This window comes from Periophthalmus magnuspinnatus, chromosome 4 (genome assembly GCF_009829125.3).
Source record: "Periophthalmus magnuspinnatus isolate fPerMag1 chromosome 4, fPerMag1.2.pri, whole genome shotgun sequence".
NCBI lineage: Eukaryota > Metazoa > Chordata > Actinopteri > Gobiiformes > Gobiidae > Periophthalmus > Periophthalmus magnuspinnatus.
The window spans coordinates 16,762,352-16,779,511 of record NC_047129.1 but is presented as its reverse complement, the minus strand read 5'-3'; the positions used below and the strand labels follow the sequence as shown (position 1 = coordinate 16,779,511).

Here is a 17,160-nt window from a genome sequence, read left to right as displayed (position 1 = left end):
GTAGTCGCGCACGAACATTTCCACTGCACCATTACAGCGACATTACGGTAACAGCTTTAGCGCATACATCTCTAATTAACAAATTGTGTCTGGGGCATCAATCCTACAAGTTGTGTTGCAGTGAAATAACAGAAGTTAGACTACTGTATGAAATGATTTATTTACTATATATTATTGTGAAAGACTTTTTCCGGCTGATACGGTAAACGTACCGTGTAGTTTTACCATTTGTTTGACCAATGACATGTGGAGCCTTCCGTATCCTGTGTCATAAGCAGCTGGTTGGAGAAAAACAGACGATTTTGGCTTGAAATAAAGAACAAACCTCGCAACGCAAACAGACAACGCAAACAGGTACCACCACCGCCCCGCTGTGACTGAAGCACCGCCGCGTGGAGCGTCACTCCTCTAACGTTATGTCCAACAACAAACACGTGCTTTACATTTGTGCTTTTATGTAATCTGGGATTTTTAGCAAACTAGACGCATGTTGCACGTCGTTTCGTTCCCGAAGTGGTTACACTGAGTTTGTAACATAAAGGTTTACAAGTGAAATCTGATTGTGGACCTTGTTAGCGCCTGCTACCATGCTAGCTGTTTGTTAGCTAGCTTAATCCAGACTGAATCAAGGCTTGAAGCAGTAAACAATCACCGCCACAACAACAATGGAGTACGCTGTGATGAAGAAGCAACACTACTGGGATGTGGAGGAAACTGAGATCTTTTTACAAATCCTAAAAGAGCTGGACATTAAAGCGTGTTTGGACGGTAGGAAAGTGAGGAACGGTGGAGTGTTTAGGATGGCCCAGAGGAGGATGGCAGCAGCTGGTTTTGACAGGACGGCCGAGCAGTTAAGGGTCCGCTGGAAATTTCTGAAAAAATGTTATTACAAGTCCCAGCAGGGCCCCAGCAATGAAGCCAAAATCCAGGGTTGGTTGCGCTATGAAAAGGCAATGGTGTCTATTTTGGAGTCCAAACAGTCTATGGTCGACTCCAGTGTGAACTGTGAGGGCACTGATGACATGGTGGAGGACTCTGATGGAGATCATGATGGAGACTCAATGCTGCCTCTGCCAGAGGCTTTTACACAGCCGCTTCAGGACAGTTCTACACTGAACCTGGAATTAATTGTAGGAATGCCACTACTAATTTTCTGAGTTCATTATCTGAACCGTGCACGTTTTCAAAGATCATAATTATGTTTGATTTATGTTAAGCCACCACCTTGTTTCATGGAGATGTTGCTGCTTTGCCTGGAATGTTTCTCAGTATGAGATATAATAATCAGAGACAAGCAGGTGAAGCATTTTAGCAAGAAAAAACAAAACAAAAACACCTGTTATTGAATAACTGTATGGTAGATGGGTTTATTGCCATGCTGTGGAACATTTTAAGCAATATCATCTCCATGTTGAAGAGCAGGTGGTGGAACCCCATTAGTAATATAAATGTATAACTATACCACAAATATTATATACATGAGCCTAGGGTGCCAACATTTTGTTAAGAGTAAATCAGCATTAACTTGTTATCAGTAATATCAGCATTTGATTTGAACATGTCCATCTCGTACCTGGGACACAGGTGATGTTTATGGAGCCATTTGTCTTGATCGATTCAGATTTGGACCTTCTATTTCATCATTTCACGTTAACACTTTGGACATTTGAACATGACAATAAGTTATATATGACAATGAAATTGCACGCAAGTCTTCCTGTTCAAAAATGTTTCCCTCACCCACAGATTAAAATGGACCCTGAAACAGACGCTCATCTAAGGATTGGTTTCATTGGGGCAGGAAACATGGCTTTTGGCATTGCAAAGGGCATCATATCAGGTAAGTAGAATAATAAACAAGTTGATTAAATATGTTACAATGTAAACCGATGTAACAAATAAATCTTTGTTTAGGAAATGTTTTGCCTGCAAACATTAAAGTCAGCGCACCATCTAAGAGAAACTTTGGCCGGTTTCAGGTTAATTATGCTGTTATTTTTCAACTTTAATAGGCACATGAACAGTATACCTAAAAATATACCTATGAGTGCTGACTTAGTTACTGTTGTTCCAATGGCTGTTTTTGTTTGACAGGAAATTGGAATTGCCGGCACAAATTCTAACGTTGAGCTGGTGTGCGGTTCTGATATTGTTTTTGTGGCAGTCAAACCTCACTTGGTTCGAGAAGTCCTTAATGGGATCTCGCCATATATCACAGACAGACATATTGTTGTGTCTGTAGCGGCCGGAGTAACACTGGAAACACTGCAAGAGGTACGTTGTCCTAAATGATCATAAATGTGATAAGTGGAGATGGACCGATATTTACACTTTTCAGTGTATTAGTTATCATCCTTAAATCTCCAACAGAGGGTGATATTTTGTTTTGGTTGACCTGATGTCTAAAGAATATGCATAAAACAGTATTTGAACACTTCAGGGTGAAAAGCTAATGCAAGTAACATGAATACACAGCTCTCTTAAATGTTTGTGCTAAAAAATAAGACTGAGTGAGTTTGTAGGAAATTTAAAATACAGAATTTAGGGAGAATAATCAAAATTGCATCTACATATTGGCGCAAAAGTATTGACAGTGTATTGGCCAACGGTTGCTCTGGATTCTAAACAATCGTTATCGGCATCAGCCATTAAAAAAATATATTGATTGATCTTTAGTGCATCTTTTCTCTAAGCTTTTCCCCTAAATTAATCAATGTTCTCTCTTGCAGCTTTTGCCTGAAAACACATCCGTCATTCGTCTGATGCCAAACCTCCCATGCATTGTACAGGAAGGGGCTTTACTCTTCACTCGAGGGTCTTGTGCTAAACCAGCTGATGGAGCACTTCTTCGCTCCCTGTTGCAGCATTGTGGTTTGGTGGAGGAGGGACCAGAGGCATGGCTTGACATCCACACAGGACTCAGTGGGAGCGGAGTTGCCTTTGTGAGTGCAAGATAAGTTCAACCATCAAAGTTTAACTGCTACAAAATAACGATCAAACGTGAGTTCTCTAATAGTAATGACTGTTTTGAATTACAATTTTAGTTGATTGTCGTAGACCTGTCATGATAATTACTATATCAGTTTAGCACTAAAGAGCACATTTTACTCTGTTCTCTGTGCTGAGGAAACGGCATTATCACATAGATCAAACATATCACAAACCCTGCATATCTAGGCTGAGTTCTTCTCTCAAACGGAAAACACTCTGTTCCACCTTGTGATGTCATCTGCTAATACAGGAAGTGCTCCACTGTGTTTTTAAACTCCATACACCTTCACTAGAATAATTTGGATGATTTCAGCCCTGGAATTGCTTCTTTGTGTTTCACACAAAAGTCAACAAACCAGATATACAGGAAGTACGACACACAGGCAAAGAACAATAAAACAGTAAAACACAAGATTTCCTGTTTAGCTAGAATTAAATGCCAAGGATTTGTAAATAAGAGTAAAGTAAATTTGTCTTTCTGCTTTTGGTTGGGCTGTTTTCTGCAGGTTTATCTGTTTGCTGAAGCTCTAGCTGAAGGAGCCATTAAAATGGGAATGCCAAGTTCTCTGGCCCACACAATCGCCTCTCAGACAGTTCTGGTGAGTTTTAACAACAATTACATTTGAATTGGCAGAAAGTGTTGAACATAACAAGAGTCTTACATATTACAGGGTGCAGGGCGAGTGTTGCGGGACTCAGGAAAGCATCCGGCGCAGTTGCGTTCCGAGGTCTGCACACCCGGAGGAACAACCATTTATGGGCTGCACACGCTGGAGCAGGGTGGTGTAAGAGCATCAACAATGAGTGCGGTGGAGTCTGCGACTGAAAGAGCCCGGCAGCTGGGCCAGAAGTCCACAACCAGGAAGTGATTGTTGTTTTCATTACAGCCTAACCACATGGACAACTATCATTATTTCATATTTATCATCAACCCTACATGCTGTGTATTGTAGGTTGTTTTAAGACTTGTATTATAGGTCAAAAGTTGTATTATGTTCTTGAAAATGCAGCTCTTTGACAATTGCCTTACAATTCAAAATATTGCCTTGCTAGACTTTGGGAAAGTAGTGATTCTGCAAGTTACTCGAATATGTGAAGGTGACACCTGTGATGTTGAGATGCATTCCATTTCATGCATATGTCTTAATACAAACCAAGTCAGGAATTGTTTATGAATTAAGCTCTTTCTTATTTACATTTATTTAAAGATGCACTGTGTAACTTTCTGGTGCAGGGTACATCTACTTGTTTCCTTGGAGATTGCCTGGACTGCTGGGGAATTCTCATAAGCTGTATAATAGATTTATATATACAGTCTATGGGAATTCTCCAGATAATGGCATTAAACTCATCTGTCTCCTATTTCCATGCAAGTTTCCATACATATGTTCATACAGTGAAGGTTATATCTGGGTTGGTCACTTATTTGCATTGGTGGAATATTTTAAGTATCTCTACTTAAGTAAATTTTAATATGGATACTTTTTACTTTTACTTCACTTCATTTGAGAGCAGGAATTTGTACTTTCTACTCCACCACATTTTTGAAAAGGACTGAAAAGTAAAAGTATTTATTGTTTGAGTCCTGCTGAAAAGGCTGAGTTTATTTTTAACATGTTCATAATTTGAGTAAACAAAAATATACAAATGAGCAATTCAATTGCTTCTGTTAAACAAAATTCAGCATACATTTTTATCAAAATCAATACATTTGAAGCCTTGTAAGACTTTTAAAATACTTTTACTTTTTACTTGGTAAATACATTTTAAACATGTATTTTAATACTTTTACTTAAGTTGATTTTTTTCATGTGATATTTATACTTGAATTTATTTTTTTTTCTTCCAGTATCTATACTTTTAATTCACTACATTTGAGAGCAGGTATCTGTACTTCCTATTCCACTACATTTTTGAACAGGACTGAAGAGTAAAAGTATTTATTGTTTGAGACCTGCTGAAAAGGCTGAGTTTATTTTTATCGCGTTCATAATTTAATCAAACAAAAAAACTAACAATAGATTCAGTTGTTTCTATTGAACAAAATTCAGCACAAATTTGTACCAAAAATAAAACCATTTGAAGCGTTATTAAATCTAAAAATTGTAGCGAAATACTTTTACTTTTTCTCTTTAAGTACATTTTCAAACAGGTACTTTAATACTTTTACTTAAATAGATTTTTTTTTTCATGCGATGCTTTTACTTTTTCTTTCAAGTATCTGTACTTTTACTTGAGAAACTAAACTGAGAACTTCTTCCACCACTGGGAAAAAAAGATAATCCAAATGAGCAGCTTCATACTTGACAGCATTGATGTCTTAGATTTTAAATAAAACATCACAAAAACAAAAAAAAATTGTCTTGCCTATGTTTACTCTTTGAAATAACGCTTTTATATGAATAACTGTTGCAGTTTATGACAGAAAAACACTGATTTTCTGTTTCTCCGCCCTCTTTTCCTCTCATCTTCCCGTTGGCACGTCACTGTCGGCAGAAGAAACACGCTTCTACCCACCGGCCTGGACCTACACACCGGCAGAAAAACAGCTGTAAGTAATGATGTTTAAGCTGACACAGATAACATAAGTGCTTATATTACACCCAGTCAAATTTAACTTGAAACGCTGGCTGGAAAATGACTAGTTTTTAACGCAAACCCCTGTGACGCCGACTGCGTTAGCCTCAAGATGCTAACGGCTAGTTCATTTAGCCGGTTGCTAGGGCTACATGAGGTCACTGCACTGTCTCAGGAAATGCTAACATTGTGTTAGATTTCACGTGTAATTCTGTACTGTTTACTTAGTTACAGTCTCAGGTGTCTAGAGCCGTTTTCATCCTGTGCGTGTGTCTTACGTGATTGTCTCTAGCAGCGTGTCGTGACAGCAGGAGAAGGACCTTGAGCATGATGTGTTTCACCTTTTCTTAGTTGTTTTTTTAAATGAGGAATCAGTATGAAGAGGTTCCAAAAGTTAAACCCCTCTTCTGTGTGCAATGTATGTATAGCCAAGGTTTGACATGTCCTAACACTTCCTGACGTGTCCAAAGTCCAGATCTATAGTCATTTATTACTGGGTTTCATATGATAGCAGATCCCAGCATCTATAGGCCAACAATGTTTAATACAGATGAGGGTAGCTGAAATTAATGATGTTACAATGTTTTTTGTTGTAATACAGTTAGTACTAGAGTCAAGTCACTAGGTTCTTATTTCTTAAGAAAGTACACTGTAATCAACAGGAAAAAAATTTCTCTTGCCCCCCACCTGTGAGTATGACATCATGATTCATCACTTTCTAGTATCTGAATGAAAAAATGGGTTAGACCAAAGTGTTTTTTTTACCTTTTTAATTAAAATTATGTTTTTATTTTTTGGTAAGTATCGTTTTGTTTTAATTGTGTGAAATAATCGCAAATCATTATATTACTGCACTCTAGCCTACTGTATATGTTGCAAAATTACTGTGTGAAATGTATAGGTAGTCTCATTATTAGAAGTTTAAATGGAGTAGTTTTGTGCCTGTGTTCATGTTTAAGAATAATTTAGAGGGTTGGACACAGCGCCAGAGGAGTGGAAACTGAACTGTGAAGTGTTTCACTCTTTCCTCTCCTTTGCTCCATTTTACAAAAGTTGTGGATTGGACCACACCTCCAAACTCAACAGCAGACAAAGGTAAGTCAAATGTTTGTGCATGCATTTTATTATTTACATTTTTGTTCTATTCGATATTTCTAAAAATTTCTGCCAGGTTGGTGTTATAACAGTATTTTACATAATATTCCACACTGCATAAATTTTGCAGGTTTGAATTTTAAAGTAATGCTAATTTAGTTTTGATTATCCACAATTAAAATATTCATATTTATGTGAAACTATTGTAATAAAAATATATTTCCTCCCAAAATAAATATTAACTAACCTGGAAGCAAATTTGGTGTTTTGTGGCCTATCATGATGGCACATTTTGAAGTACGATATGTTGGTAAAGAGAAATACTGCAGTAAACTGTAATATTTAAACTACTTTATGCCACTGATACAATAAAAATAAAGCAGGATAATCCCAGCAAACCATTTTTTAAATGGACAGTTTCATTAAAAGGCCTGAAGTGAAATAAATAAAGCACAGAAGAACCATTAATAAGCCATAGAAGTGATTTATTCAGCCCTCCACATCTCAAATCTTACATTATTAGATAAAAAAATACCAAAACGTCCCCACTACTGTAACAAAAATAAATATTGTTGATAAATATAAATCTTGAGCCCCAGAATACATTGTTCCAGCTTTCATATACTGAATGATAAGTCAATATAGTGTATAGTTCATTCCAGCATTACTTCATTGCAAGAATTGTTCTTGGAATGAAGTAAAATATTTTTGCAAATATTTTCCTTTGAAAACAGCATTGTAAAAATGTGTTTCTCTTCATTTTGTAGAGTTTCCATAGTCATTGAGAGCATCAACTTTTTACACTGAAGGTCCCATATTAAGCAAAAACGACTCTTGCGATCTTTCATCATGTTATTATGTTGTTACCACCTCAAAAACATACCTGGAGTTGTGTTTTGTTTAATTCACCCATGTTTGAGTAATCCTTTATTATTAGTCTGTCTACATCTCCAAAGCTCAAAATGCTCTTTTCCACCTTGTGATGCATGAAGTGGTAGTTTTCAAGTTAACAGCTCCTTTTACCTTTTGTTCAGCAGAGATAGCCAATTCCAGAGCTGAAATTATCCAAATGATTCTAGTGAAGGAGTATGGAGTTTAAAAACACAGTGGAGCACCTCCTGTATTCACAATCAAAATGTGGTCTCTGTTTGAGAGAAGAACACAAACATGTTTTAAATGTGTGAATGAAACAAAACAGCAGGTATATTTGTGATGAGGAAACAACATTATAGTGTATATCAGAAGAATGGCGTGATATGGGCCCTTTAATCTTCATTGTGTTTTATTTTCATACATTACATAAGCATCTGTGTCTTAATTAGTTTGTTCTGTCTTTACTCACTATCTCCTAACTTTAGTAATATTCTGTTTCTACCTATAGATCACTGACGATGTCCCAGAAGACAAGTAGCTCCTCTGTGGTGGATCCATCTGAGCCCGAGGACGCTCCCTGCTTTGCTCAGTCTGGAAAGGGAGGTCGTAACAAGTCAAACTCAGAGCGAAGAAATGAAGAGACCTCGTCTTCTCCAGAAAGCCTAAACAGCGATGGGAACGGCAGCTCAAAAACCCGCCGTCGAAGAAAACGCACTTCCAATGCTGAAAGCGGCCCTGTGGTTAAAGTCAACAAAACAAAAAATGAAGTTGAAACCCAGGGCGGCCAGACTGTTCACTGCTGTACAGGTTTGGCTGAGCTGCAGTCGGAGTGTACCAATATCTGGTTTGAACGCAGCATGTATGAAAGAGCTGAAAGCCGGTATCAGTGTTGGCTGGCTACTTCCTCTGTTGGCACTTTGCCTTCCTCATCTGTTCCAACAAAAAATTCTCCTCCCCGTGCTTCAAATGTGGCTCCTGTTCCCACTACTATATGCAACCACAATGATCAGGTTGCTTGCCACCATATAGTGCAGTCTGTGTGGGTCAACAAAAGCGCCTTCGATCAAGCTGAACGCCATTTTGTTGAAACCATGCAACCCTCCATTCCAAACTCTCTCAACATCCCATCTCCGCCCGATCATGTTGTGACATCCAGAACGCCAGATGAAGGATACCAGTCTCTTCCCCCAACTCCAGCCACTCCCGTTATCCTTGTTGACGCGGTAACGCCAACACGACAGCCAATCAACGGACTTCCACGTATCCCAATGGAACTACTGCGAGACGTATGGCTGGAGAAACCACAGTACGATCGGGCCGAAGCTGCTTTCTATCAAAACCAGTGCAGTAACAATTCAACCAAGAGGTCTACCTGTCCCTCCACCAGTAGAGGCAGCGACCACCCACAAAGCCTTGTCGAGGAGGAAGAGGAGGAGGATGAAGAGGAGGAAGAGGAGCTGGCTGTGGTTGAAGAGAAGCGAGTGGTCTCACAGTGTAAAGCAGAGGTCTTCCACGCACTACACCCAATCCAAGAGGAGGAGGAGCCCACGGAAGTTTTGGACAAAGATGAGGGAGAAATATCAGGAGTTTGTTACTTCCTTCATCCCGACAATGAGAGACTGTGGTTGGACAAGTATCGATATGATGCTGCTGAGACACAGTTCTACAGTTTCCGTAAAGAGGAAGCCCAAGTGATGAAGGCGAGCGTCAAGCCAGATATCGATGCCTCACCGGTCACCCCCACTAACCTGCAGAGGGACAAGTATGGCAAAACTTAGAAAGTGGAGCCCATCTTGCTATTTTTTCCATTTTCAATTCATTGCATATTCTAAATGATTTTTAGAATGTTAGTTTTTTTTCTTTTTTCTTTTTTATGTTCACATTGCATTACAGAATTGTTTAAAAAGAGAAAGACATTTTTTTTCTCATGTGTTTTAAAATATATGTTTGGTTTTTATGTGGTCTCTTCATTCTTTCATTCTTATTTTCATGTAAACTTCCAAGCATTTTTTTTGTCCTGAATGCAGGCTTACATAATTCACAGAGTATTTTAGCTTAATTTTTCTGATATTTTAACTTGTTGTTTGTTTTTTTTGTTCTCATTTCAGAACCATGAGTGCTTTGGACTTTCTGGCTAAGGAGAAGATCTGGTTTGATAAACCGCGCTATGATGAAGCAGAGAAGCGTTTCTATGAGCGGATGAGCAGCACCTCAAGCACATCTCAAAGCACAGGAGTAAGACAGGCTCTGTTCTGCTGTATTGTGTGGGCTGGGATGACATTTAAATACACATTTATTTTATTCACATTTCAGTGTACAGTTTTATAGAATACAGTAACATTTATAACCTTATTGATTCTTCAATACAGCAGTTGTATTCATACAAGGTATTGTAACATATTTAAAACAAAACAGAACAGCAAAACAAAAACAATGTAGCATCGAACCAGGGTGTAAAAGATCCCCTGTCAATCAAGGCCCCATAGGGCATTCATATTATTCAACTTTGCACTTATACAAGACAGAAAAGAAAAGAAAAAAAATCAAGACTCCAAGGATTAAATGCACTAAATATTGAACCACATATTAATTAGTAGTAAAAAGGGAAATAAATGCTTAATTATATCTGTTAGAAAAAAAGGTATTTAGACATTAACTATTCTTCCCATTAATACTCTGAAGTAGTGTTCATTAGCACTGTCAGCAATTCTTTTCTATACACGTCTACAAAGTATACACTAGGCCTGTCACGATAATAAATTTTGAAACACAATATATCGCTACAGAGAACTATTGCGATAAACGATAATATTGAAACAACTTTATGCCACTGACACAATAACAACCCAGCAATAACAATCCCAGTGAATCTTTAAATAGACATCAAATAGGCATCATTAGAATGCATCAGCAATGAAGCAATAATCAGCCATAGAAGTAACTTGTTCAACCCTCTACAGCCCAAATCTTATCATATTACAACAAAAATACCAAAAAACTCCACAATTTTGCAAAGAATTTGTAAAGATGATGAATATGGCCCAAAATATATTGTTCTAGCTTTCATATACTGAACAATTGATAGAGTGATTATTGTGGGAGGTCTACTACACTCTAATCTTAATAAACATGGGTTTATAAATGGTAACTAATAGCTGAATAAGTAATAAGTAGCGTACCAATTACCACTTGGTTAGCAGTTAATATGCTTCTTTAAACCGATGTTTCACCAAAATATCAACTGCAGTGGTTGCTATACAAATGATAAAGGCAAGGCAAGGCAAGTTTATTTGTATAGCACAATTCGTACACAAAGTAATTCAAAGTGCATTACAGAGTAAGGACATTAAAATCACACAAATCAAAACATAAATAATCGCAAATAATCATCATAAAATGAACATTAAAACAGAAGAATGCAGAATAAAAAACATTCAGTCATATGCACAGCTAAACAGAACTGAGCCTGGATTTAAACATTGTCAAAGTAGAGGCCTGTCTCACATCTTCAGAAAGACTGTTCCAGGTTTTAGCTGCATAAAACTGAAATGCTGATTCCCCATATTTAATCCTGACTGGGCACCAGAAGGAGGCCAGTCCCTGAAGTCCTCACAGTGCGAGATGGTTCATATGGCACTAACATGTCCGAGATATACTTTGGTGCTAGGCCATGGAGAGACTTGTACACAAGCAGAGCTGCTTTGAAGTCTTTTCTTTGAGCTACAGGAAGCCAGTGCAGAGACCTGAGCATGGGACTTATGTGCTCGTACCCCTAGATTTCTAGCCTGTTTTGAAGGTTTTAGAGAGAGACACTGCTAACATAAAGATGACTCTAATGTGTATTTTATTTCTTTTTAAAGGAACTTGGTGCCAACTCTATTCTTAAAGACATCGCCAGAGCCAGAGAAAACATCCAGAAGTCTTTAGCCGGAGTAAGTGTTTTATAATAATACCACTTTACTTTGTTAAACAGTACACGAATGTTCACCCAGCACAATGTAATTCAAAGTACCTAGACTTTACCTATAGCTTTTTAAAAAAAACTATAAAAATTGTGAATCTCCAGCAGCCACATGTAGCTTTTGTGTGTGCCATTTTTGTAGTTTGTTTCTCAAGTATCCTGTTTCTTTTCACCCCTCCTATTACTGTAAACCCCCATTCCTCCCTCAGCTGAAGAACGCATTGAGTCAGCCTTCCCTGAACCGTGAGCAGTCACAGTTTGTAAGTGCTGCACCACGGTTTGACCCTGCTGTTTTTAACCATGCTGATGTTTCTACCAGCATGTTGACGGATTAATTCATTTCAAAATTAAGTTCAATATTTAACCATGTATTGGGTCAATCTGCTCTTGACAAGCTTTTTGTTAACATGAATTGTCCATAACTGACACATCGTTTTGGCATTTGATGTGTTTCTTTTTCTGTGTGTATCATAGACTGTATATATAAATGTACATAGCTAATCTGCTAGCCGCCATGTTCCAAATAGGAAGTGAGCATGGGCAAGCTTCCAGCTCCATCGACTCTGACTCCAATTCACTTTACATTGAAAAACTGGCCCCTCTCTTTGTATTTGTAACTGTCAGGCTCATCATTTTGGTCGTAAAATGGTTGTATTAACCCACGCTACATGATCTTGGTATTTTTTTATTATGTCCTGGTATTTTTTTATTATGTCTGTAAATCAAGATATGAACATTAATAACAAACAAATCGAGCGCCTTCTTTCCCCAAAATTGCTCCCGCTAGCGTTGGCAATGGGTTTGATTAACAGTGTTGCTAAGCACCCACTTCATGCTTGATGCCACAATATTGAACAATTATCGACCGATCTCAAATCTACCGTTTTTAGGCAAAGTCCTTGAAAAAGTTGTTCCAACAGCTTATTAACTTCCTCGAAATTAACAACTCCTCTGATGTCTTCCAATCAGGTTTTAGACCCCACCACAGCACTGAGATTGCTCTTATCAAGGTGACAAATGACATCCGCCTGAACACTGATGCAGGCAAAGTCTCAGTCTTGATCCTGTTAGATCTGAGTGCTGCCTTTGACACTGTGGATCATGGGATCCTCTTACAGAGACTAGAGGACTGGGTGGGCATCTCTGGTACGGCACTAAACTGGTTCAAGTCCTATTTAGAAAACAGGGAGTACTTTGTTGAAATTGGAAAATGTATATCAGATAAAATGTCCCTGACCTGTGGGGTGCCCCAGGGGTCAATCCTGGGACCCCTGCTGTTCAATCTCTACATGCTGCCGTTAGGCCAGTTAATACGCAGCAATAATGTGTCTTACCACAACTATGCAGATGACACTCAGATCTATATCTCACTGGCAGCAGGTGAGTATGGACCAGTGGATTCACTCTGCCACTGCATCCAACAGATCAGTGTGTGGATGCAAAACAACTTTCTTCTGCTAAACTCAGACAAGACTGAAGTCATCATCTTTGGCCCACAGAAACAGAGAAAGTGTCAGCAGTCACCTCCAGTCTCTCTCTCTAAAACCTTCAAATCAGGCTAGAAATCTAGGGCTAACAATGGACTCAGACTTGAACTTTAACAGCCACATCAAATCAATAACATCTGCAGCTTTTTACCACCTAAAAAACATTGCAAAAATCAAAGGTATACTGTCAAAGCCAGACTTAGAGAGACTTATCCATGCATTTGTCTCCAGTAGGTTAGACTACTGTAACGGCCTGCTCACTGGCCTCTCCAAACGAGCCTTAACACAGCTGCAGTACATCCAGAACTCTGCTGCTTGGGTCCTGACTAGAACCAGGACGTATGAGCACATAAGTCCTGTGCTCAGGTCTCTGCACTGGCTTCCTGTAGCTCAGAGAACAGACTTTAAAGCAGCTCTGCTTGTGTATAAGTCTCTCCATGGCCTAGGTCCAAAGTACATCTCCGACATGTTAGTGCCATATGAACCATCTCACACTCTGAGGACTTCAGGGACCGGCCTCCTGCTGGTGCCCAGAGTCAGGACTAAACATGGGGAATCAGCATTTCAGTTTTATGCAGCTAAAACTTGGAACAGTCTTCCTGAAGATGTGAGACAGGCCTCTACTTTGACAATATTTAAATCCAGGCTCAAAACGGTTCTGTTTAGCTGTGCATACGACTGAAAGGTTTTTATTCTGCACTCCTCTCCTTTAATGGTAATTTTATGATGACAAAAGAAACATGGACTGATGGACTTTTATTGGACATAGTAAAGTGACAGGAAAGTATTTCAGAAGTGACAGGAAAGTTTTGTAAAGTAATGGGAAAGTTCTTAAACTGAGCAAGACAGTGTTTAAAGAGTGCGAGAGAGAATTTTTAAAGGGTGCAAACGAGTGGGTGAGAGAGTTGCAGATTGGGTGATTATTAATGTTTTGATTTGTGTGATTTTAATGTCTTTCTTATTCTGTAAAGCACTTTGAATTACCTTGTGTACAAATTGTGCTATACAAATAAATTTGCCTTGCCTTGCCTTCATGCTAAACCAGTAGGTTCTGGTAAACCAGAAGGTGCGTTAGCTTCAACAGCCTAGCTCGAGATTTGCTCTTTGGTTGCTATGATACTCACGGTCAGAATTCCAAATATGGAACCTGGCTCCAAATTTGCCCCTATAACTGCTCTAGCCTCCATAAGCTTCATTTCACTGGAGCCAAACACTATGGGTGACCTCACACTCCCTTAGTCCCCTTCTTTATACAGCCTATAGTGTGCACACATTTATTATAAGTAAAGTAAAAACTAACACTTGATTTTTTATAAACACTACTCTTGCAGAGTACGAGTACCAGCAGCAATAATGCAACAGATCAGAGTGAAATTATCTCTCGTATCAACAGTCTGGAGCATGAGAACCAGAGCCTACACAAAGGTAAGCCTGTTTTGAGTTTTAGCACATTAAAATGCATTGCATCCTTAAAGAAGACCTATGTGACCTTGTGTCTGCTATATAGTTATAATCTCTGACACCTGTGTTATAACTTGCACATTTTAAATTGCAAATTCTTCTAAAATGACTTAATAAAAGAAAGAAGTCCACTGAGTTTCACATTAGAAAACTCTAGACCCCAATGGGAGCTGACATCACCATAAATGTCATCACAACAAAGAGCCACGAAGTTTTTGGCCTCTCCTATGGACAGCTGCAGATCACACTAGCAATTAGCAGATTTTATTAATTTTTTAATCCCATAATGACTATGCAACGCAGCCGAATCCTACGCATATCACCGATTTAAGAAAATAAAAGTGCAGTGAAAACGGAGATTGCTCATTTTCAAGACACCATATTGCTGATCAATTAAAACCTGCTCAAACATGCACAAATGACTCCAGAAACAAATTTGAGAGGGTAAATGAGAAGGGAAAACAACTATAACATGGTTAAAAGCTATGAAAAGTCGATTTGCATAAAAAGTGTGCTTTAAGGTTAAATTGTTTGAATAGTTACAATTTGTGATGTTTTACCAGTGGTGGAAGACCTCCGAGCAGCGCTTTCTAAACTGGAGAGTCGAGTAGCCGTCCTAGAGAAGTCTCCTGCACCTGTCACTCCAGCTCCCATTATCCCTGTCCCTTACACTAATGTAAGTTTAGCTAAGGAGTTCTGTAATGAAGCTAAATTGGAAAAAAAAAATCATAGATGTTTTACATTTTGTTGGGCCACTGTTTAGGGCACTACTGTTGAGCAGAAGAGCAGCGTGGGTGATGAACTGGAGGAAGACGAAGATGATGACGACTTGGACCTCTTCGGCAGTGATGAAGATGAAGAGGCAGACCGAATCAAAGAGCAGAGGTTAAAGGAATATGCAGAGAGAAAAGCAAAGAAGCCAGCCCTCATTGCAAAGTCTTCAATCTTACTCGATGTCAAACCTGTAAGTCTAATAAGTGCTTTGTTTGACTGAACCAGGTCTGTAACAATTAATCTGAATTATTAATAATTTGGACAATACAGACTTAAAAAAAAATGTGCACAAAGCCAGTTGTCTTTGCTATAACAATGGTAGCCGGCTAGTTCCAGTCAGAGGGACAGTTGGCTCGACCAATTCCCTTGTTAATGTAATGTCTGTGATGTTTTGCATTGCACTAAAATCAATAATGCTGACAGACCAGTAAGGACGATCCAATTATTTTCAGCTGTCATTTCAGTCAGTGGAGTTATTTAAATATGTATTAGGCTCCGAAATTAACATTAGCATTTGCCCTTATGCACAAATGCGTACCTTTGTAAACACAGAAGTGTCCTCCAGTGAAGTTTTCCTCACATTTGTGAATTGTTGTCAGTTACATCCACCCACAGCTCCCTGCCACTGCCTGATCTATCAAGATTTATTGATTTTCCCATGATCTCATATACATTACATTTCGCCGTTGTGCACAGAGCCAATTACATTATTAGATCAAAATGGCAAAAGAATAAACCATTTGTATTTTTTATCAATAACATACTTTATACATCATAATCTCCATCTTAAGTTATCACATACACATCACATCACCTTTATCTGGTTTGTAAATGTATTTTTTTTAAAAGAAGTACAAGATTAATTGTTTAAGTAGTTAACTTTTCTGCTGACTGGTCAACTCCTAAAATAATCGTCAGAGCAGCCTTACACTGAGTTTATCTTACGAATATAGCTTTTCACTCAGTGTATTATTAGCTGACTGAAATGGTCTGTGTCCCTTTGTGTATTTTAGTGGGATGATGAAACGGACATGGCAAAGCTGGAAGAGTGTGTACGCTCCGTGGAAGCCGATGGGTTATTATGGGGTACATCCAAGCTGGTTCCTGTTGGTTACGGCATCAAAAAGCTCCAAATTGCTTGTGTGGTGGAAGACGATAAAGTTGGAACGGACTTGCTCGAAGAAGAAATCACCAAATTTGAAGAATACGTAAGTGCTGCGAACTGATTTAATTAAATAACTTTAATAGCATGCAGTTAAGTGTATTATTCAAATGAACCAAATAAATTAGGCTTGTGCGTCTATTAACTATGTGTTTTATTGTTGTGTTTTTCAGGTCCAGAGTGTTGATGTCGCAGCCTTTAACAAGATCTGAAAAGTGTCTGTTTACCTTTTTCGTCATGCCTTGTTTCTGTGCTACTCCTGTCAACTGTTCACAAAATAAAAATCTATTGCACTGTTGGATCTGTTTGGGAAACACAATTACTTCTTTGTATTTACTATAGCCTACTTGTAGCTGTTTTTTTCCATCTAGGCTACACTGTTATTACACAATCTGTAGCCTTTGATTTTGAAGTGATGACACAACACATAACTGTACTGCAGTGGTGGAAGGTGGTCAGTTTTACAGTGGATACTTTTTACTTTTACTTCACTACATTTGAGAGCAGTGTCTGTACTTTCTACTCCACTACATGTTTGCACAGGACTGAGAAGTAAAAGTACTTTTCATATGATTTGAGGGGTTATTTTTACCATGTTTGTGGTAGCATCCTGACTAAGATTTTCAAGTTAAAGCTTCGGGTTTTTGTAAACAAAAATAAATACACAAAAATTCATGACAATAATATTAATATCACCGCATTTAACACTTGAACAAATTAGCAACACTTGTGTGAAATACTTTTTACTCTTTAAAGTACATTTTTAGACAGGTACTTAA

At 38.4% G+C, this 17,160-nt stretch overlaps 3 protein-coding genes across 4 annotated transcripts; all 3 read left to right on the top strand.

The window, feature by feature from the left end:
* Nucleotides 1-85: 85 nt before the first annotated feature.
* pycr3 (pyrroline-5-carboxylate reductase 3) lies at nucleotides 86-5,335 on the top strand. 2 transcript variants are annotated; one of them, XM_033965043.2, is made up of 7 exons: nucleotides 86-1,130; nucleotides 1,747-1,840; nucleotides 1,915-1,979; nucleotides 2,095-2,274; nucleotides 2,730-2,942; nucleotides 3,498-3,590; nucleotides 3,663-5,335. In XM_033965043.2, the coding sequence occupies exons 1-7, from the start codon at nucleotides 666-668 to the stop codon at nucleotides 3,858-3,860; spliced, it is 1,308 nt and encodes a 435-aa protein (XP_033820934.1). In that variant the 5' UTR covers nucleotides 86-665; the 3' UTR covers nucleotides 3,861-5,335. The 2 variants fall into 2 exon arrangements, with proteins under 2 accessions (XP_033820934.1, XP_055077388.1); XM_055221413.1 differs by having other exon boundaries at nucleotides 218-342; nucleotides 1,748-1,840; nucleotides 3,663-4,186.
* Nucleotides 5,336-5,464: 129 nt separating this feature from the next.
* LOC117370097 (elongation factor 1-delta) lies at nucleotides 5,465-16,680 on the top strand. The gene is made up of 8 exons (XM_033965455.2): nucleotides 5,465-5,542; nucleotides 9,645-9,771; nucleotides 11,397-11,468; nucleotides 14,316-14,409; nucleotides 15,009-15,121; nucleotides 15,209-15,409; nucleotides 16,233-16,427; nucleotides 16,555-16,680. Exons 2-8 carry the CDS (start codon nucleotides 9,649-9,651, stop codon nucleotides 16,591-16,593), a joined length of 837 nt encoding a protein of 278 aa, XP_033821346.1. The 5' UTR covers nucleotides 5,465-5,542; nucleotides 9,645-9,648; the 3' UTR covers nucleotides 16,594-16,680.
* LOC129456204 (uncharacterized) lies at nucleotides 6,477-9,367 on the top strand. Its single transcript, XM_055221414.1, has 2 exons — nucleotides 6,477-6,663; nucleotides 8,045-9,367. Exon 2 carries the CDS (start codon nucleotides 8,055-8,057, stop codon nucleotides 9,312-9,314), a length of 1,260 nt encoding a protein of 419 aa, XP_055077389.1. The 5' UTR covers nucleotides 6,477-6,663; nucleotides 8,045-8,054; the 3' UTR covers nucleotides 9,315-9,367.
* Nucleotides 16,681-17,160: the final 480 nt, after the last annotated feature.